Source organism: Ptiloglossa arizonensis, chromosome 1, assembly GCF_051014685.1.
Source record: "Ptiloglossa arizonensis isolate GNS036 chromosome 1, iyPtiAriz1_principal, whole genome shotgun sequence".
In the NCBI taxonomy this organism is placed as follows: domain Eukaryota; kingdom Metazoa; phylum Arthropoda; class Insecta; order Hymenoptera; family Colletidae; genus Ptiloglossa; species Ptiloglossa arizonensis.
The window spans coordinates 4722353-4744647 of record NC_135048.1 but is presented as its reverse complement, the minus strand read 5'-3'; the positions used below and the strand labels follow the sequence as shown (position 1 = coordinate 4744647).

Here is a 22295-nt window from a genome sequence, read left to right as displayed (position 1 = left end):
GACATAAGATACACAGGACATAAGGTATACAGGACATACGTGCATTGGACATTTGTTTACTCGTCTTAGTGTGTAGATTCATCCCCTAAATTATGGACATATATTTCTGGATCAGCCTGTGTAATCGAAGAGAAATAGGATTTTTGAGAAGAAGCTAAGAGCCTCGTTGTCCTTGTTGATCAAACCTAACTACGATCGGTCAAAGAATTAGGAACAACGATGCTTCAACAGAGTCTGTGAACTGGAAAAGGTAGAAAAGCCAGTCTTAAGGAAGTTACTGTGTCAATTGTTGAGCCGGGATGAAGGAGTGCACTTAACCCCAAAGTAGTCGCACCCTCTGTTGGCACGTGAGGAGTGCAGTCTAGTCGTTTTGACCTGGCTGACACAAATTGGATGCATGCACCTAGGCGTCTGCGTATTAGACGGTAATTAACACGCTCTACCGAGCAGAAAACACGGCCAGTTTAAGCGGAATTTAATGTTAATTCACTGTTGTCCCGAATTGCAGATTCGTTATAGGGATTTGCATGGAACAATGTTCGACCCGAAATCCTATCCAATCCCTTGAGTAATTTACGATGTTCGCCAGATCGATACACACCTTGACACGTTCTTTCGTACTCGCCTTTACGAATCATAGAATCAAGATACGTAAATCCCTTGTTAAAAAGGACACCCAACCGATAGTGTACAGCTCCACGTTAGAAGCTGTGATCGATGACAAATGCAAAATAGGAATCGCAATACACGCGCGTAACACACCCCCATCTGATTCGATCACGTAATCTGTTTACTCCGCGCACATGTTTCAATTAAGAGCTCGAAACGGAATTTAATCGGTCTCCAGATATTATCCGTGTGCCACGTTTTAGGACTACGTCGTGTTCTATCAATCGATGCGTTTAATTATTCAATTAAAGAGCAACATAGCTATTCGGGGAATCTACTCGAATCGGTTTCGCCTATTATCAGATGCATTTGATTGGAATTCCTTATTCGAGATTGAAATATCATTTCATCGTAAAATTTAGTGTACAGAGGTGATCCGGTAAATTTCTCGAGGATCTACTCGATTCGATTTCGTCTATCGCCAAAAAGATGCGTTCGTTCGAGATTCCTCGTCCCGGATCGAAATATTGTTTCACTGTAAAATATAATCGACAGAGGTGGTAGAGTAAAGTCTCGGTGGGTCTCTTCGAATGTGATCAAATCGAAATCGGTTGGTCGTTCAAGGTCACTTCCCCCACTGTGCGTCGCGTTAGGCTATCACTTTTACCTCGTTCCACTTCTCAAGTGCGACCGTGGGCGGAGCAAAGAATCGGTATACAGAGCGGTGGGGGAAACCCTTACGTGGTGGGGGGTAGTGGCCTTGAGTCTCCGCTTGATTTCGCTCTTGACCTCTTGACTCGAGTGCGTGGTTGCGTTACTTGAACGAGTTGCGCGGTTGCGTTACTTGAACGAGTTGCGCGGTTGCGTTACTTGAATGAGTTGCGTCGTTTCTGTCCATTGTAATATCGGGCAGCGAACAACGTGCGGATTGTCTCTGTGATTCGCAGATATTTGGAGCTGCAGAGCAGCGGCCGTAAGGACGAGCTTCGACTTCATTACGTATCACGCCGAGACGGGACTGTCCACGTGGAGGCGTTTCCTTTCCGACTGGCCGATGGCGCCTGGCACAGGGTCGCCCTGAGCGTAAGCGGCTCGCAGGTCGAGCTGCTCGTCGACTGTCATCCCTTGTACAGGCGACTGCTTAGGCCCGGACCACCTGACACCAATTTCACCCTGCCACAGCTGCAGCTCTGGGTAGGCCAAAGAAACGTCAGGCACTTTCTCTTCAAGGTACGAGTCGTTCATTACTAGTTTCTGCCTTCTACACAGCGTTGCAACTGTCAACCGCAATAGAGCTACATAGGAGCAGACTAAAGACAAATGATTTGACAGGGATTGTTCAGGGATGGGAAATTAGCCATCCGTGGGTCAGGCTGATTCTTTTTTCCGTTTTCTTATTTCGCTGAGACCATACACTCCCCTTCCAAAAGTATTAGAATACTTGGAGGTAATAAAGTATGCCTGAAAAATTATCAAGCTGTTATTGTCATCGAGTTTGTTACTTTAGACTTGTATAATTTCCACGTTGTAGTAAAAATCTCGCCACTTATGCAGGTAATAATGATAAAATAGAAATAAAATTATAAAATTAAATTATGTACAATGAAACAAAATTTTCTTCTCATACAGGTATCTCCCTTTTCTTTTATTACTCTTTTAACTAATTTCAGCATTCGTCTTATTAATGTTTCTATCGTTTCCGGTACTTTTTCAACCTGTAATCAACGTATACATTTGCTAATGCGATACCATGAAATTTGAAAAAAAATTAATGAACTGGATCTGTAATTAAATTTCGCACGAAATGAGCAAGTGCCCCAATACTTTAGGAGGAGAGTGTAGAAGAACTGTTCTCTGTATTTTCTATGCAAACCTGAAAGAGCACGGTCCTATTTCATTGACTATTATTTTAACGTCATTAAACGATAGAATGTAAAGCAATAGAAAGAGAAGGATTACTCCTGTGGCTCCTGACGGAGAAATTCCCCATCCCTGCTGCAGATTATTCCATAGACCTCAGTTTAGAGGTTTCTTAGCCTATAGGGTTCTTAGGCTCGGTTTCAAGGGGATTCGTATAGTTTCGTAAGAAATATACCTGCGGAACATGCGAGTGTCGTGACGAAAACTCTGCTGATACAACATTAGTGCTATTTTTAATCCTGGCACAACACTGAACCGAGTTGATACGATTTTCGCGCCACAGGGTGCTTTGCAGGATGTGAAGCTGATACCAGGGCCCCATGGCTATCTTTCCCAGTGTCCTCAGCTCGATTCGTCCTGTCCCACTTGCGGTCAATTTTCTATATTACAAAACACTGTGGAACAGCTGATGCATAATCTCAACGAGCTGACGCGTAGGGTGAGTAAACTCGACAATCTCCCGGTAGCAACAACGTAACACTCTACTCGTGAACTTTCGAATCGTCTTTAACGCGAACGGGTGATCAATGTGTGCTCATTGATGTCCTTCCTTTTAGCTAGCCGCTGCAGAGGGCAGAATAAGCAAAGTGGAGGAGTGCGAGTGCCAAAAGTCGTGCAGAACTAACGGTACCGTCCACGAGGACGGTGCTACCTGGAAAAAGGACTGCCAGCAGTGTTCTTGCGTCCACGGTGAAATCGAGTGCAGACCTACACCCTGCGCTCCTGTCACTTGCAAGAACCCTGTCATTCTTCCAGGGCAATGCTGTCCGATCTGCTTAAGTAAGTTTTCCATCTAGTCGTTCGTTATCGAGCCAAGACTATGGTCTAAAGTGTGCGGCTTGTTGTGACTGGCCGCTATCGCCAAAGCTATTAGAGCGAACACTTGCCATAGACAAAGCTTGAATTTGCTTAAGTTGTTGGCGATTGCTGGGTAATCCGTATCCTGGTATGTCTGTTCCCAGAGCAATGTTACTTACGCGGCGTAATTTACGATCACGGTGAGAAAGTCTCGCCGAAACAGTGCGTCGAGTGCGACTGTTTCGACGGTAGCTTCACCTGCCAAAGGTTCGACACGGAAACAAAATGTCCACGATTGCCTTGTCCACCGAGCGAGCAAATAAGCGTGGCCGAAGAGTGTTGCAAGTTTTGTCCAGGTACGTTTGCAGACACGAGGACCTAGTCGTGTTACTACATTAATCTCTTGAGACGTTTTCGACGTTTACAGCAAAAATTCGAGGGCCGAGTCACGCTAAATGACGATCGGCTCGATCGATAGTTGTTAGAAGCCCATAGCGCAATGTAACGCCAGTGTTTATCGCAAAGCCAATAACGAACGGGATCGATCACTCATTGCCATCGCTAGTTGAACGTTTTAACAAAACATCGTTGCAATGTCTCGCATGATACCGCGCAATAATCAATTAACCCAGCATGCAACCTCTGGCAAAAGATTTCTCGTTCGATAAACCGATACAACAATGGTGTATCGAACGTTTTCGACGAAATTTCAAATCCAGTAAGAAGGTACCCTCTCTGTAGGTGAAGCTATGACGTGGACTTTTTTCGATAAGTTCGATCGGGTGACTCTTTGGGTCGCCTATTAGGGTTTTCCAAGTTCGTCCTGGCCTAGGATCGTAATGTCCAGGTGCACAAACGATCGTTACACGGAAAATTTCTCGGAACAAAGAGTCTCCCTCGACTACACCTTCCCTAGATTAATTGCCGTCAAGTATCACCGAATACATACATTCTTATTCTAGCCATCTGATTCTATCGGAAACTCTTTGCCAGAGGTTGTCCTCGTTGCTAAAGTAATCACTTGTTCGCCGTAATAGCTCATTAACTGAGGATCGATTCGAAAGAAAGCGATGCATGCTTCGTCAGGAGACTCCTAGACTAGCCTATTCGTTTCTCATGGTCATTTAACGCGCTCGTATTATCATCCAAGCTTCGCGAATGGTCAGCATGCGAGATTAACGAGAACTGAGTCCTGAACGGTGGCAATCCAATTCCCTGGCGGCGATAGCCTTTCGCTAAAACTAAACCAAATACGCTAATCGAATGTTCTAACTGTCTCTTCATCTGCCTGGCTAACCCAATTTAACCAGGGGTGGACTACTGCGCGAAGGGCCACAAGTGTCACGCTAACGCGTCCTGCCTGAACCTCCAGACAACCTACGCCTGCCACTGCGATATCGGTTTCGAGGGGGATGGTCATAACTGTCACGGTATCTAATGCTTTCCTCTCTAACTTAACGCGCTCGTATTAACCTTCGTGGCGTCTCGACGGAGGCGTGCCGGGTCGATAGGAAATTCCTGCCCAACCACGTGCAATTTCCGATCGATCCGGTCGTGTGAAATATTTAAACGATAATATTGATACTCGGAGAACGTGACACGTGTTTACACACACGGTTCTTCGATATTCGTGTTGAAGAGCCGAACTGTCGTTCGATGGGGGACGGTCGTGGTTACGGAATTGCAGTAACGGGGGATGCGTGTTCTTGATCTGGAACAGTGATTTCCATCTTTCGTTGACAATTCAAACTCCATTCTAAAGTCAAAGTTTGGGGTCGACCACCAGTTTTGGCTACTCGAGTTCAAATCTACTTTCGTTAAGTTTTCTTATTCCAAGATTCGTTGATCGAGCCTATTCAAAGTAGCCAAAATTGGTGGCTCGACTCTATCGTATCGCAGATATGTTTCTTACCGTGCACTACCGCTTAGAAGCAACATGGTTGCGTTTTTTTGGTGAAATCCTACGTGGATGATTTGGGATTCTCAAGAGTTCCACAATCCGGGATCTTTAAATTCAACGGGAGGCTCGTTACAAAACGACTCCCACGGTTCACCAGCATTACGATTAGCTTCATCGAGGATCCGAGGATTTCAGAAGCTTCAATTTGGGGATGTTCGTGCAGCTTTTAGAAGTAGAGATGAATATTCGTGGTGCAAAGGCAGGCTACCAGCTATGTTCGGATCCATGAATAATTGAGTCTCCTTACGATGGATCGTAATAACGATAAGTGGTCTCGTGTTACTGAGCGGTAGTGCATTATAGTACATGGTGACTCCTGCAACTCTGTAACCTAATAATTCATTTTACGCGAGGAGGGCCAGAAGTAGGAACGTGCTTTTGAGACAAATGGTCCTCGACGTCTTTGTTTAGAACAGTGCTGTCCAACGTAGGAACTCCTCGCGCGGCTGCTTCCCTTTCCAACCGTTCCTTCCCCACAAAGCATACCTACGTTGTCAAAGTAACCACGCGGCGTTGAGGAGACGGCAAAGACATCTCCGTTGTAAGTAACCTCGCAAACCACTGCGCATCACGTACGTGTTAGTATCGCGTTTAAGCGAGAATGGAAGAGAACACCGGAGATCTCGCGAGACCTCACTTGGACAGCATTGGTCTGTAAAGCAGTGCTCTGTACTCTGTACGTACCTCTATGACACTTCCGTGGGTTGATTTCCAAGGGAAAAAAAATTATGTAACGTCGTTTCTCCGTACAAAGACCTCGAAATCTGTCAGCCCATTTGTCACCAAAACGACCGGTCACATGTGTTCGAAATGAGGACGATCCTAAACCAGCTCGTCGGGACCTACAATTTCAAGCACGACTCATTAAAAAAGCACGTTTCCGTGTGTGGTCCTCTCCTCGTAACGAAAAGTGTCAGAAACGACATTGTCATTTTCGCATCCTCAATTGTATTTCACATTGACCCAATTTGTTGGCAATTCAGACGTAGATGAGTGCAAGCAGCAAGGTGGCTCCGAGGGTCACCATTGTAACGCTAATACGCAGTGCGTGAACGTGATCGGCTCCTACACGTGCGAGTGTCTTCCGGGTTACCATAGGGTCGACAAATTCAACTGCGCTGAGCTCGACGAATGCGCAACCGGCCATCATGCGTGCGACGAACAGGCGACCTGCGTCAACACCGCTGGCAGCTACTATTGCACATGCAAGGATGGCTACTCTGGCGATGGCTACACCTGCAAACGTACAGTATACAATTTCATATGTGTCGTCTACTTTGGTATAATTAATTCCTACGATCAGTCATCATTTACTCCGATGACGTAGAAGAGAAAACTGCGAGAGTGGGGTAGGGATTCCTCCCTTAGAGTTCACAAGTAGCAGCAATGAAGTACAGTATAGTTCTTAGGGTGGCCTGATAAACAATTCTACAAAGTCTCGTCAAAGTGGATGTTTGACAGTTCGCAGCCTCTCCTTGCTAGACTGGACTGCTCATCTTTCAATTAGACGAGCTTTGGAGTGATTTTATTTGATCACACGTTTCGAGTCTATCGCTTCTTTTTAAACTTCAATCGTTCCCCAACATTCAAACATTGTTCTCTACTAACAACCTCTTGTCCTTTTCCGATTCAGCTGTCTGCAATCAGACCTGTCAGAACGGTGGCGAGTGCGTGGCACCAGGAAGGTGTTCCTGTCGACGCGGTTACATCGGTAACAGTTGTGAGCTCGACCTGGACGAATGCGCGAGCGATCTTCACAGATGCCACCAGTCTTCGACCTGCTTCAACATGCCTGGCTGGTACTATTGTCGTTGTAAACCCGGCTATAGAAGCGCTCTTCACGATAGCACTCAGGGCACGCAGTGTCTCGACATCGACGAATGCAACGATCAAACGATCGAGAGGAGGCACACGTGTCACCCTAGCGCTAAGTGTGTCAACACCGAAGGAGGGTACGAGTGCTTCTGTCCACACCAGGAGGACAATCACACCGCAGAGGAATGCAGGCTCAGTAAGTGTTCAACCGTAAAAATATCATATGCATTGTTACGTCATCATTTACCTATCCGTAAATACCATATGCCAAGGATTTGATCCTAAGGGTTGTTATCGATCAACAGCCTAGAACGATAAATCCTTCCTTTGTCGCTTTAAGCATTTCTTTCGTTCCTATTTCTACGGCACCAACTGATGAGAGTATTCCTAGTTGTGTGGCAATCCTTGGTGAATAACTTCCGTCATTGAAACTTTTCTACCTAACCTAAATTACGAGCACTCCAGAGAGAAATCGTTCTTCGACTAAAGTTCGAACGAGTGTCGCTCAGAGCTCAAATAAAATTCGTTTCTAAGTGGTTGCGTACTGTCTAGGTTGCTGGTTCGAAAATCGAGAAGTTGGAAACGGTGTGACCCTGGCGCCAGCAGGCAACCCTTGCAGAAGATGCACGTGTAAAGACGGCGTGGTCACCTGTAGAGATCCTATCTGCGACTGCAGCGCCCCGGGAAGTCACCGAGACAAGTGTTGTCCGCAGTGTGATCCGGCAGCCTCCTGCAGGCATCAGGAACTTCATCAGCTAGTCTTCAGAAGCGGTGAACGATGGATATACCAATGCCAGACTTGCGAATGCCTGGTAATAGCTTTAGTTGCGACAACATAGTTACCAATTGTCTGTTGTGTACATATAGTGACATGGTAGATGTTACAACTACATTGTTGCCCGTTAACGGTGCAAAAAGGTACATAATCAAAGTAGAAGTAGTATACATAACGTAGTGAACATAAGAGGAAGTAGACATTGTGGATGAGAAGGGGACCTCGCAGCTGTCCTACTGGAAATTTTGATGAGATTCGGAGGGGTGAATTTAGAAATCGAATAAACATTTTCTGCAATCATTTCCTTCCAATCGTCATTTGTTAAAAAATATTTTAGAAATTTCCTTCGTTATATTTAAACTGTTGATTCAACATTTGGTAGTTTCCGTTAACATTTACTCAATTCGTTACAGTACGGCGAAATAGACTGCTGGCAGATGGAATGTCCACCAGTAACCTGCTCAAATCCTGTAACAGAAGACGGGGACTGTTGTCCTCGTTGCGAGGATGATCCTTGTGCGAGAGAATTGCCTGGAAACAGTACCTCCCTCTCGGTCCTCGCTCGGCCACGGCCCTGCAGCTACTCTGGGATCATCCACGATAGCGGCAGCTCCTGGCAGGACCCCCATGACAAGTGCACCACGTGCGAGTGCAAGGTAAGGAGGACGTCCTGCTACGGTCACGTGGAAGGACCGAAGAAACCGAATCATCGGTCCTTTACCCGTGGAAGGTCCGCAGGATACGGATAGGATAGGGGGGTTCGTGGGAGAAGAGAGGCGAAGGATAGAGAAGGATCGATGGTCTGGATGATTCAGCGGCCACGTTGGATCGTTGGTACTTTTTGGATTTTAATTACTCTTGTACATGGCGAAGAAAACGTGATGTGCTCAATTTGCGTGTATTTATTTGTGGGACGGCTGATTTTTATCGATTAGAATTCATTTTCGGTCGTAAGATGTAGGTTATGTCCGTGAAGTTTGCGACGCCGCGTACGGGTCAGTTTGTAGAAAAAAACTATACTCACGAATATGGTAATTTTGCTATTTTAAGCAGCAGGGAATGGTAACTTGTTAATTAGGTATTCATCGATGATTTGCGTAGTCATGGGAATCGTATCGTATACACTAGCGCCATCTAGCCTTCTTTGGCTCAATGTTCTTCCCCGATATTTACATACTTGAGTACTAACACCTTTCATAATGCTTCTATTAGACGTTAAAATATGTTCATGTCGTATTCTCATACTTTCTAACGCACAATAAGGTTCATTTGCCTTTAATAGATCAATTAAAATCGATGCTTCCTAACCTCACTTCCATTTCTCCTTGTAAGTAAAGTTACAAAATCTCTCTCTATTATCAAAATTGAAGCGGCAGTATTAAATATTTAAGTTCACAATTGTTAACGACTAAGCTAGAAATATTGTTTTACGCAGCAGCATGGCGAAGCCCAGCATATCAGTTTTCTTCCATGTAAATTTCTATCTCGAACAGTAGTTTGCTTCGGATATTGTTTATTGTAATTTCAAAATTGCTATGCCGTATTGCTATCGTTCTTTTTACGAGCACTCGACGAGTACTTAATTATTCGTCAGTTAAGAGCATAGGAGCAATGATAACTCGAAGAACATCCCGATCAGCGTTTCTTTTCGTCGCGCTCTCTTTTCGCGCGAAATCAAGAGCTCAAGGTCAGTAAACGAAAAGTAAATATCGCCTTAAGTTAGCCGTGAATCTGTCATGTGTCCAATCAGTTGCGTTCACTATGATACGTCGAGGAACGACCAGTTGCTGTGCGGCAGGCGTCCATCCGAGAAACATCATGATGTACATAATACATGTGGCGGATTAACATTCTCTTTCTCTATCTTGTTCCCTCTTGTAACATGCTTTCGTTGTATTTGAATTTAAGCGCTCAATTAACATCGCTTTTTTAATGCATGAACAGTTCTCAACATTAGCATAAATTACATTGATGTTTAATTGTATAAATATAGATGTAAGAAAATAATATTTATTCATTTATATTTATATTCGATTCACTGTTCGTGTCGTTCTTCGGTATGAGAATTGTAAATACGCATTAATTTATTTACAAAATGCTTACTCGGCATTTAGATGTAATTTGTAACCAATATTTATTCAAGAAACGAGAAGGTGGAATTAATCTTGATAATCGAAGGACGAAGTTATGGTAGTTCTTTAGAACGAACAGAAATCATTTCGATTCCAAAGTATTATATATTTTTCCAAAGTTATTTAAGAATATTATCGAGAGAAGTAGACCTTTAATCGTAATTTGAAAATTGAATCGATTCGTCCGCCACGTGTACAAATATAGTCACACATACACGAGCATATATACCTTTTTATTTTCTCGCTCTCTTTTGCTCTCTGTCACATTTTTGTCTATCTTATTTATTTATCGTGTCAATAGGTAACCCTCGTATAATACAAGGTACCTATATACTGACTGTAATTTATTTCTAGTATGCCATTTATTTTTGCGGTGTGTATAACGCGAGTCGACGTTGCAAAGCTATGTGCTAAAAAATCTTGGCCTTTGACACGCTGAGAGAAAGACAGGATCAAATTGAACGAGCTAAAAATCTTTCCATCTTTCGTTAAAGTCTTTGAAGTTCATGATTCGACTCAGGCTTAGCACGTCCCAGTTATCCAATCTAATCCAAACCAAATGCAGAATTGATTCACTTAACCCAGACCTAACTTAAAATTAATCGTGACCTTAGTTGAACGTGACTCACAGTTAACAGCGATCTATCTTAGACCTATATCTAACTCCGCCCTAGTTAGACTTACTCGGATCTAACCAGGATTGGTCCAAACCTCGTTTGAACTAGTTCTGATCCGAATGCAATAAACGTCCTATCTACCTATCGATTTGTTAGACCTGAACAAAACGAACGACTATCCTGATTTGTTCAATTGTTTTCAGTAGAGAATAGAAATGATTTCGAGTACCGGAGAAGCTAGTCGTTCAACGAAAGCACGAGTTTCAGTAGACTATTGTGCAACTAAAATAGATTAGAAATTAGAAATATTCTACTTCAAAGACTTGACGTAACGTTAGAAGCTACCCGATCAATCCTAAACAAGTGACTCTAGTTAGATTGTTTTGGAGTCTAGACTCCGAGCTAATTGTCTAGGAACATGTTCTCTCGGCGTTGGCTATCATTGCGTCGTGCTAGTCTTGTCATTATGCGATCTCAAGCTGTATTCACCACTTGTAAATTACTCCAAGATCTCTTTTGACAATACCAGCGTCCGAGACACGTTCAGGGGCGTCCCTAAGCTAGCCTTGAATTAGATATGTGTACTTTTTCGTTGGCTGCCTCGCACGCGGCAGTGTTCATTATTATTCTTAGTCTTTCACCTTCAGTAAGAAAGACGAGATATATCCCAATTCGGCACCGTATATACATATACTGCATGTCTCTCCAGTGATCAGAGTAATCTCATTATCTCTGCGTAAACGTAGAAACGAGAGTCATTGTTATTATTATTTTCGTAGTGACAATTCATTTACCAAATGTAATACATTTCTGTTTGACCTTCGCTCACTGTATGGACCAGGTGCTAAATAGCTTGGACGAAAACAATACAGCGATCTCGAATTAATCGATCATTACCGCGAGGTACTGGTTTCTCGAATGATCAACAACTCTTTCGTCTTTATCGATCTTAACGATTTTTCTTCGGGTCATGGTCGTTTAACATCGGCAAATCGTATTTGAAATTAGAAGCGGACACTCGAATAAACGAGAAAACAAAAAAAGTGTCTTTTAACAATCAATTTACTTTGTGATAGTAGAGGATTTTTCAATTTCTTCTCGTCTCGGTATTAATTTATCAATATTTCTCGTCTCAGTATTTATTTATCGTAACAAAATTTATCGCAAACTTATCAAAAGTTTAGACATCGAAAATACAGAGAAATGAAAGAAGTTTAAGCAACGATGCAAAGAGAATATTTTACATTTTGGGAAGTTTTAAAATATTTAAGTCCATATTGCATCTTTTTGTACAACAACGCGTCTTCTTGGGGTATCGACGTCTTTGAAACGTCTTTGAAAGATTTTTCATCGCGGCAATTGTTCAAACGAACGGCGCCAAATCCAAGAAACCAGTATCCTCCGCCTCAGTCAAGATCGGGAACATTGAATCTCATAGCGATCGAACACTGCCGCAAGATACGAAAGAATCGCGCGCGTAATCGAGCAAAAGACAATAGTCCTGGCCCGGTTCGTTTTCGACCGATTTACGTAACAACGAAGGCACGGGAGTAAAAAAAGAAAAAAAGATCTCATTGCTTCGGGTCGGCCCTGCATGGATCGTGTTCAGTACATATTGCCTGACGACGATTAATCAAAAGCGGACCCGACCTCATAGCGACCGACCGTGTAGCATGACCTCGACCTCGACCTCGTCGATCCGTTCACGTCAGCTTGCAGTCCTAATCAAGACTATGTTTGCCAAGTGCAAGCAAAGAGCAACCTATGAAAGAGCTTTGAAAGAGGATAGAAATTACTAGCAAGAAAAAGAAAAAAAAAGAAAAAGAGAATAGAAACCTCCGGACAAAGATATCCAACGAAGCACACCCCGATAGTACACTAACCTAATCCAGGCACAGAGCGGATAGTTTTGGCTCCGTGAACGGACGGACGTGGAGAGAGTGGGCTAATGCGCTGAGCAAACACGAAGTAACACGAAAGTGTGTAACCGAGTGCTAATACCGTAACCATGTTGTGAAATTTTAACCCCGCCATATTGCCCGTGACGACTAACCTGATAGCCTAACGATGGGTATCCTTGCAGGTGCCGTACTGCGCCCAATTGGTGAGCAATAGCGCGTGTTGTGTGCATCGGTAATCACGTCACTTCTACCTCACCTATAATCTCTACCCGCCTCTTCTCTTCTTTTATTAATGTCTCTTTACTGTTATTGTTTACTGTCCATGACTAATCTCGAGCTCGAGTGCTTTCGTTTCTCCTACCTGCCTGCTTAGGTAGCTCTCTCGCACTGGTACCGATCCGTTCCACCGCTTATCTCCATGTTTCTGTTAATCTTTCTACTTTGTACTGTTCGTTTATCTAGACTCTAGTAATCCGCGTGTCCCCGTTTAGAGGTCTTTTCGTTCGTTGATTGCTGCACGCTGGTCACCAGGCTTTCTCTTAACGTTCTCTTGGGCTGAGTTAAGTCTACGGAGTATCTATGTCACGTGTCTGCCGGGAATTCTTATTTAATTTGAGAGCAACGTTTGCGTAATTGATACCGAACCTTTTTGTTTCATTTCGTGAATCGCTAGTCACCGGTTTCTAACATCTTATTATAACGTTTTATTCGATTTTTCGAATTTGGTACCTACTTGAAATATAATATTTGTGGGTTCAGTTTGTAACTGAAAGGAATTGCTCGTAGAACGGTTAAATTTGTTATCAGTATTTGTGAAAGTTTCTTTAAGTAGAGCTGGATGAAAGTAGGGCTCCGTGAAACTTTTTTGAACAATTTTTGTGCTACAATAGGGTCGAGTGATCGATTGGTATTAGTGTTCGAATATTCAGGAGTACTTCGCGTTGTAATATTCGAAAATTGAAAGATGAGTTAACATTGAACTGTGAAATATGAATAGAGCCAATCTATCTCAAGTATAGTATAAACATTTTTTTGAACGACAAAGTCTACTTGCTCGAAATCTACTCAAAACTTAACTACGACCTTGGAATTTAGAAAAATTGTACAAGTAGTGTCAAAATATAGGCTGTAAACTTTATATTTTGCTTGAGTCGTTATCGACTCTTCTTCAAATTAACTTTCAACCACCTTTGTTAATAATTACTCGATGTATGATTAGATTGTAAAAATCGTTTAGCGTGAATAGTAATATATTCAAAGTATAAATAATGTAGAATTTTTTATAAAAAAATTTAACGATTTAATAAAATCGCGCTTATGACATTTAGGTATGTAAAATTTAATTCTCCGTCAACGATGCGTGACATAGACTGGACTTAACATTGCATCAAGAAAATGTTAATTCCAAGGGTGAATCGCGAGCACGTCGCATGTTTCATATGTTCAATTCTTATAAAAAGTGTTCTTGATCGACGCGTCGACGATTTTTTTTTTATTAATCTATAACGTTCGATTAATACAATAACAAACACATACTATCGTCGAAGACATACATTCGATGTTAACATTGCCATCTTCATTGGATAATATAGTTCGTAACATAAGTGTTATTTCTTACCAAATTATTTGTTATCGATAAAAATATCAATATCTGTATTGTAAAGCAATAGGGGCTACAAAATAGTAATTCTTCGTTTCTATTTATTATAATTCTGTCAAAATATGCTTCAATATTTTTTACTTTTTTTCAACTCCATAATATTTATTGTTTATATTGATTTTCCTGATTAGAATAATAAAATTGTACTCCTATTTTGTAACTTCGTGAAATGTGCAACGTTTCACGCGATCAACGGATCCTCGAATAATTTTTTCACGAATCATCGATCGATCGATCAAGAAGTGTATGGATCCTCTACTCTGGTACAGTGGCTGAATGCACGTTTACAAAAAAAAAAAAAAAAAAAAAAAAACTCGCATGCACCGACTCACCCCACGCTCTCATGACTAAACCGATTCAACTAACTTCTCTCACTTAGCTCGCACACATTTCGAGACGCACTGTCGTCGACCTAGATCGGAGATAATATATATATACATAAAAAAAGAAAAAAAAGAAGAAAAAAAAAATATATATATATATATATATATAGATCACTTCTGGCCGGTTTCTATTTGGTATCGGTCGGGGCGCACGGCGCACGTGGTGACAGACACACACAAAAGAACACACAGACTGCATTTTGATTCGTTTCTTTTTCTTTATTTTTGATTATGTTTTTTGGTTACACTTGAGCCTCTTTTGCACCCTCCTCTGATCTGCATTCGAGATTCGATAGAAGCACCAAGAGTCTCTTTCTCTCTGTCTATCGAGTGTTGTCCAGCAACGATTCTGGCAAAGAATTATCGTTGAATTTAATTCGTTAAACAACTTCGAATAAAATTTACAAGTTGAAAAATTGATAACTACATGAAAAAAAAAAAATAAAAATAGGAGAAGCAAGTTTCTGTTGAAAGTAAAATCGTTTATTTTATTTTACCGACTCTGATTAACGAAATATTTGACTGTCTTGTGGAACAGAAGCTAAGAAGGCGATTCTTTGCAACAAAATAAATTAAAATTTTTCCCCAGATCCTTCGTTTTCGATAAAAGTACCAACCGAGACGCCATTGTTTAACGCGTGACGCCCAAACAAGTTTGCAGCGTTAATTACTTCGAAAAGAAAATCTCGTACAATGAAAATTTTCCCCATGGTTTAAACGTATTTTTGAACAAGAAATCACCTCCTCTTCGATTCTGTTAAAAATGTTCAATATTGCTATTCGAAAACTTACATCTCAATATACATTTTTCGTATTACACCAATTTTATCGTAAAATTACAATAATAATAAAAAATTTGAACACGTAAACGCCCAACCACACTTTCTGTGACTATTTATTCTTTGCAATTTTACCTTCAACAGATTCGCTAACCTAATAACTATACGAGTCGTTCAGAGTTACAGTATTTTTCTCTAGAGTGAAACTTTTTCAAACTCTTTGGGGACGCAAACTGATGTACCTTTAGCAAAACTCGACAATAGAAATTTCAATGATCTCGAACTTTCACTCGCGACTCGAGAATAGCAATGGATTCGAAAAACCGTGGATTCTTCGCGAAATGAAATTTGTAAACTTTGTTTACGATCGACATGGAATGTTTGCGTTCGCAAAATGTTTGAGATTGCAAATCGCTCTGCCAGAGTCGGTGCAGAAAGTAGTGAAAGCCTAGACACGTTGTCGTCAGGTGTCAGATACATACTATGGAAATTCATTGTTTTGTCCCCCGAATGTCAGCATGATTGTCGTTAAGAATTCTTGTAACTGTGATCGTGAAACGAACGTCTCGTTGATAACTAGTCACATGGGTTAGAGAGAGAAAGGCGTCGGACCTTTCAGGGTGCAGACATCACGATGGGATGCGCGTGATGGCGGATATTCACGTCAATTTCCTGTCTCCACGGCGGAAGCGTGGCCCATTCAACGAAACAATGAATTGCATACTATGTGGAGGATTACCTAATTTTCCTTTCGCGGTGCGAAAAGTCTTGGACTCGCGATTATTCGAAACCAAAGATGGCGGCCATTGAAGAGTCGCTGTGGCACAGCTTCGTCTTCTACTAACGCGAGATTCGTCGATTGCGCGATATAACACACACGCTTTCACCTATTCACCTGGGCGAAATTGCTTGAAACTAGAAACTCGATACGAAAGAAAATCGATCACAATTGTAATCGAAGATAGAAACTTGTAATCACCTAACCTCGCTTTTGCTGGTTCTTGGCCACGGTTGATAGTCACGAGCCACGGTATCGGACTTAGAATCGTTTGTTCATTGGCTTCAATCGTGTGCGTACACTGTGGATCGAAATTTCGGTGTCCCTTTTATCGATACGCGAAATATTTTTTAAATAAAAGAATATTCAATCGAACCATGTGGAATTCTTGAGTCCGACTCGACGACGTCTTTCCGTTTCGGTTTAAAATTTGGAAAAATGGGACGTTTTCGAAGTATGAAATTAATTTTTAGGCGAACTGTTTATTAAATGGGAAAAGGGTTGATGAATATTTTATAAGGGAATGAATTAATAATTCATTGCGCTCTATTGTTACTGAACTTCTGATCCGTAGTACGTGACCAATTGAAAAATATAACTTCCAGAATTCGAGTCGAGGTCTGTATCGATCACTATACAGGATGATTCTAGCAAAAGCGACAGGCTACAATTCTTTTCCTAAATGAGGACGAAGGCAGGAGAAATATTACACGGTTTAATGAGCTCTAGTATTCTATTCCACCAAGCTTCATTTAGCGTTCAATAATTGAATAAATTAAAGTCCTGACGTTGCCTGTCTTTTTTCGTTCAATTTTTCGATCATTTTGCTTTAATACGTGAAATGATGAGAATAAGACATCAATATTAAAAAAGAAAAAGATGACATAAACATATTAAACTGGTAGTGCAATGATATTAGAGTAGCAAAGTTAGACAGTTTCAGCTCATTAATACTGTGGCTGCACCTCACGCACTCGCCACCAGATGGCCTTCCTATCCAATATCCTGATTCTTACCCCGGTGGAACGCGTAATTAGAATTACTTCGATTTAGTCGTAAGTAATGATTTTAGTGAAAAATATTTCAGATAAAAATGAAATAGTTACGTAGAAAACGTAGTTTGACGCAATTAATTTTCTTGATAAGTATATTCGTAAAGGACATACGAAGGATAAATTAATTTGTTTAAATGGAATTATATATTTTTTACTACGTTAGTTTATCCTGCTTGTAATTTCGTATAAAAAAAAGTATTAATCTATTTATATGAAAGAACTGTTAGTTTTGGAGATATTTTAACCCTAGTTATGCAGAGCGACATAACTGTCTAGTAATTTCGGTGAGAATTACTTTGAATAAAATATGCATGATTCGAAGAAAAGTACATAAAGTATTCGATTTGTTCCTATCGCTTGTATATTATCTTTCATTTTTTAAATAAAAGTTCAAATTTCTTTTTAATAAAAATAATGTATAATGGAAAATGAATTCAGGGATGTGTACTACGACGATCTTTAAATAATTTTTAATGAATTCTTCGTATTAACGAAAATTTATTAAACCGACCAAAAGAAATTTACCTCCATTTAAAATATTTCATTCGAAGTAATTTTTACCGAAGTTACTACTTTCCAAGTTATCGCAGTGGTTTCGGCCATACCGCTTCCAATAAACAACTTAAAGTATCTTTCAAATTAATGTTCCTTTAAACCTTTGAATACACATTATGCACCACGATGTACACACCTTCGTATGTTCTTTGCGTCTATAACATATAATACTTAAAAAAGAATTAATTGCGTCAAATGATGTCCTTTTCGTGGTCATTTCAAGCCTTTTCTAACTTTTATCCGAGACATATTTTGCTAAAATCATAACTTACGGCGTAATCGAAGTGGTTCCAATGTGTACTCTACCCGGTATACACACAACTTTCCATCAACCACCGAATGTCACAGGGTTTAAGGCAGAGTTTGCTGATCACTTGTTAGTAGGCAATCGTCAGACTCGGGATCAAACGCATTTTCGTCCCTCGTTTTCCGCCATTCTTTCACATTCTCATCTTTCGTCAGTCAAGCTACCATCCCATTGTCGGTTAGATCCGCAGAAACAGCCTGGCCCATTTGTCAGAATCGCCCTGTCCAATTCCACAAGACGACACAACGTAGCTGTCTGACGCGAACACGCATAGAGGACACAGTAACGCGTTCAATCTCCCCGAGACCTTTATCCAGAGCTTAATCAACGGAGTCTAGTGCACACAGATACGTCACGTTACCCCGTTTCCAAACACCGTTCGTTCTCCCGTCACAGTGCAATCGATCCTTCGCTTTTCATCATTTCGTATCGTACGACGCACCGGAGAGAAGCACACGCTCGCGAAGCCCAAGACTTTTCGCGGCGAGAGGGGACCTTCGTGAAGGGACGAACGCGAAAGACGATAGAAAGTCGCGTTCCATCCGCCGTGGCTAACCCAGTGTCCAACGAAACTCTCCGTAGGACGGGCAGCTATGCTGCAGCTACGATTACGGCTGTGCTGGCGATTTGGGCGACAACGAGCAGCAACGTCCTCCAGTCGTTGTTCCTGAGCCTGTTGTACGTGATCTACCGAGCCCTGCGGGGTCACCGATGGCTGACGGTGCACAGGAAGCAGCTCTATCAGCGGTTACCGCTTCCCCAGGTGGTGCAACAATTGCCAGCACCTACCTCCTGTCACCCTCGTCTTCGTCCTCGTCCGTCAGCGCCAGCAGTGGTTCCAACGTCCCCAGGAAAGTCCACTGGACCCTGCAGAACGCCGCCCCGCCAAAGTCCCAACAACAGCAACAACAGGAACAACAACACCAGCGACAGCAACAGCTACAGCTACAGCTGCAACAACGACAGCAGCAGCAACAACAACAACAACCGCAACAGCAGCAACAACAGCAGCAGCAAAAACAACATCGACAACAGCAACAGCAGCAGCAGCAACAACAACAACAAAAACAGCAACAGCAACCTAGAGACGATCGTCGTCTCAGAACGCAACAACAGCAAACCGTACCCACAGCCAGGTATCAGCTGGCCACTGGTGGAACGACGACGTCGTCGTCGACGTCTCAGCGCGCTACAACCGCGACGACGGCGTCGTCGACGACGACGATCAAGACCCCGATCAAGCACGATGCCAAATCTCAAGTACCGTCGCGTCGTCAACGCGGCAAACCCTCAAACAGCCTCGCGAATCATCGAAGCAACGCGTCCTCTTCCTCGTCCCCATCCTCCTCGCCCACCCTCGCCATGTTGCTGCCCTCCGGCTCGGACCTGGAAACGGAGGACAACCGTTCGACAAGCAGCACGCCTAGCGACGGTGTCGTCGGTAACGATTACCGTCAATCGACGACTAGCCGTCACAGGAGGAGCGACAACACCGAGTCCGTGGCGCGGGATAGCGCCACTTGAGGCAGATGGCGCTGTGGACAGCTAGAAGAGAAAGAAATCAGCATTGGCAAGGCATTCCAGGGGGTGTAGAAACAAAACAGGGGTAGCTCGATACGTAGGAGCGAGCGGAGAAGCGTTCTCTAATGGTCACCTGGTCATCCGATGGGTATCGTCGTGAGAGACGAATCGAGGGGATGAGGAACTGCGAGAGAAAGAGAGAGAGAGAGAAGACACGGGTGTCTCAACGGACAACGACGACAGCAACGCTCCAGAAACGTTCAGTTCAACCTGGACCCTTGAGCAGCGAAGAGGACTATTGGCTCGTCCTGATTCTCCTAGATACTCAGCTTCCACGGATCATCGTTGAATTGTCGGCCGTGAACCACGTCAGGAGGGGGACACTTCCGGTGGTCGTCCTTCGTGGTCTGTGCGAGCTACAGTGGTGACAGGACGCGCAATGGGTGCGAATGGTTCGGAGGATGATCGGTGTGAGCCGGGGCCTCAATTTCTAGTCCGTTTTAGAGTCGCATCCCTCGCGCCGAGCCTTTGAGGTACTTAGCGAAATATCGCGATCGTTCGTTGGGGATTCGTAGAGGCCGAGCCCGATTCCTCGCGACATGATCGCCGGTGAACGTAGCGGAGAGTTTAGGTGTGCCAAAAACGAGCCTGCCGAGCCAACACTGACAAGCTCCTTTCGTCCTCGGTGCGCACCGAGGACGAGCCGAGCGCACGGACTCGACGTTTTCGTTCTTTTCTTTTCTGTTACGAGCCCGATCGGAACGCGGGGAGTCCCCGTGTGCCGTCCGTCTGTTTGTCACCGATTGTCGAACGAAGCCATCGCGTGGCTGATGGATCAGGGCATAAAGTCAGTCGCGGCGTCGCGCTCGACCCGAGTCGCCATCTACCGCCAGAATCGAGAAACTGAGCCCGACGAACAGAGATGCGTGTCTGCGGGTGTCCTGAGCAAACACGTATAATGCTTTCTCAATTCCTTTGGCGTATTTCATTGAACAAGTAGCGCACAATATTTGGGCCTTATAAAATATATAAATTGTCGATGTTCCGCTATGGGAGAACCTCGTAATCGTACTGTCATGGATGACGAGAAAATGGCGTATTATTATCGTAAGGAATTGAATATCCCAACGAGAAGGACAACGTTATTACATAGGAGAGTTCCGTAATATACTATATAATATATACAAATATATAAATATTACATATATATATATATATGAGAATATATATATATACACCTAATGTAAGTATATTCGACGGATATGTGTAACGAATCTATCGATGTTGAGTAGGTACATCGGAAGACAACTATGACTATAAAGTATTCTATTATGGATGATCATATCTCGTGACAATATAGGTAACGCGCGGTAAACTCCGGGAGGGGGGGGGGGCTATATACAATCACTATAGCCCATGTGTTTTGGTGAATGTAGTCTACGCTTGAAAGTAAACTTAAGGAATAATTAGGGTACTGATCTGAATTCACGGAGACTTCCGATCGCGACGTTAGAGATCCGTGGTTCAGTTTCTCGGATTCCGAACGCTGACTGGTTTATGCCCGATCCAGGTAACCAATCATCGAACGCGCACCTGTGCCTCCGAGGTTAACGAGGCCTTGGTCCTCGTACATTGTTTTGCACGGTGGAATTCAGACGTGCCTGTCGATTATTTGCCTCGAGGTAGGAGGCTGACCGTTGATTAGGCGGTTTAACATTTCGATCACCATAAACGCGAGACAAAACGACAGGACACATTGGGCATTACTGGAAGACAATGCTCCATTTTGTACAAGAAACACTGAATTACAAGTGTAATCATCATCGGTCATACGTCAATCGGTAAGGCAGGGTCAAGTTAACTTCTTTCACGAGATCGTGTACGATTGTTTGTCTAGTACGCTTGAAACATTAGGTACTTTATAGTCGATTAATTGCTTCCTAACCACACCTAACCCAAACCATCGAGTCTCGATCGATAAAGTAGAGTTTAAGTAACCAGGTCACTTCTTTCGCGCGATCGATTGGTTATTGCAGTTTACCCAAAACATTGTCGAGTGGTCAGAGACCATAACCGATAGTTTCAGAAGTAATATTAACCCCACCTAACCTAAACCATAGAGTCCCGATCGATAAAGGAGAGTCTAAGTAACCAGTTCACTTCTTTCGCGCGATCGATTGATCAATGCAGTTTACCCAAAACATCGTTGAGTGGTCAGAGACCATAACCGATAGTTTCAGAAGCAATATTAACCCCACCTAACCTAAACCATAGAGTCCCGATCGATAAAGTAGAGTCTAAGTAACCAGTTCACTTCTTTCGCGCGATCGATTGGTTATTGCAGTTTACCCAAAACATTGTCGAGTGGTCAGAGACCATAACCGATAGTTTCAGAAGTAACATTAATGTAGAAATAATGATACGTTCAATTAGACCAAGTGTTCTTTCTACTTTGATAGGACTCGAATTAAGTTTGCTCCACCAGTTTTGCGTTAATTCCAAGAGGGTGTCACTCCCTAACAGTAAAAGTTGCAGTTACGATTTGTCTTTCGAACACTCGGTACGGATCCTCTTAAATTCACCCACGAGACATCAACGAGACATCACGATTTTTTCCAACAACGTGCAACCTACCTGTCCCTAATTTTCCGATCGTTCAGCAGAGCGATTAGCAAGGCAAGAAAATGTACCTGCAACCAGGATACGATTCCGTAGCCCATAGTCGTACAT

General features: G+C 42.8%; 1 protein-coding gene across 4 annotated transcripts in view; it reads left to right on the top strand.

Annotated features, from left to right (window-relative positions):
* Positions 1 to 19611, top strand: part of LOC143150042 (protein kinase C-binding protein NELL1) — a 108566-nt gene extending 88955 nt beyond the window's left edge. The window contains exons 4-14 of one of the 4 annotated variants that reach the window (XM_076318043.1): positions 1557 to 1839; positions 2813 to 2968; positions 3087 to 3309; positions 3492 to 3683; positions 4638 to 4757; positions 6271 to 6531; positions 6921 to 7298; positions 7655 to 7914; positions 8291 to 8533; positions 12710 to 12759; positions 18627 to 19611. In XM_076318043.1, coding sequence (XP_076174158.1) covers positions 1557 to 1839; positions 2813 to 2968; positions 3087 to 3309; positions 3492 to 3683; positions 4638 to 4757; positions 6271 to 6531; positions 6921 to 7298; positions 7655 to 7914; positions 8291 to 8533; positions 12710 to 12759; positions 18627 to 19593 — 3133 coding nt within the window. In that variant the 3' untranslated portion in view covers positions 19594 to 19611. The remainder of the gene's footprint in view (positions 1 to 1556; positions 1840 to 2812; positions 2969 to 3086; positions 3310 to 3491; positions 3684 to 4637; positions 4758 to 6270; positions 6532 to 6920; positions 7299 to 7654; positions 7915 to 8290; positions 8534 to 12709; positions 12760 to 18626) is intronic. The other 3 variants (XM_076318048.1, XM_076318053.1, XM_076318058.1) reach the window with 3 other exon arrangements.
* The last annotated feature ends 2684 nt before the right edge of the window (positions 19612 to 22295 follow it).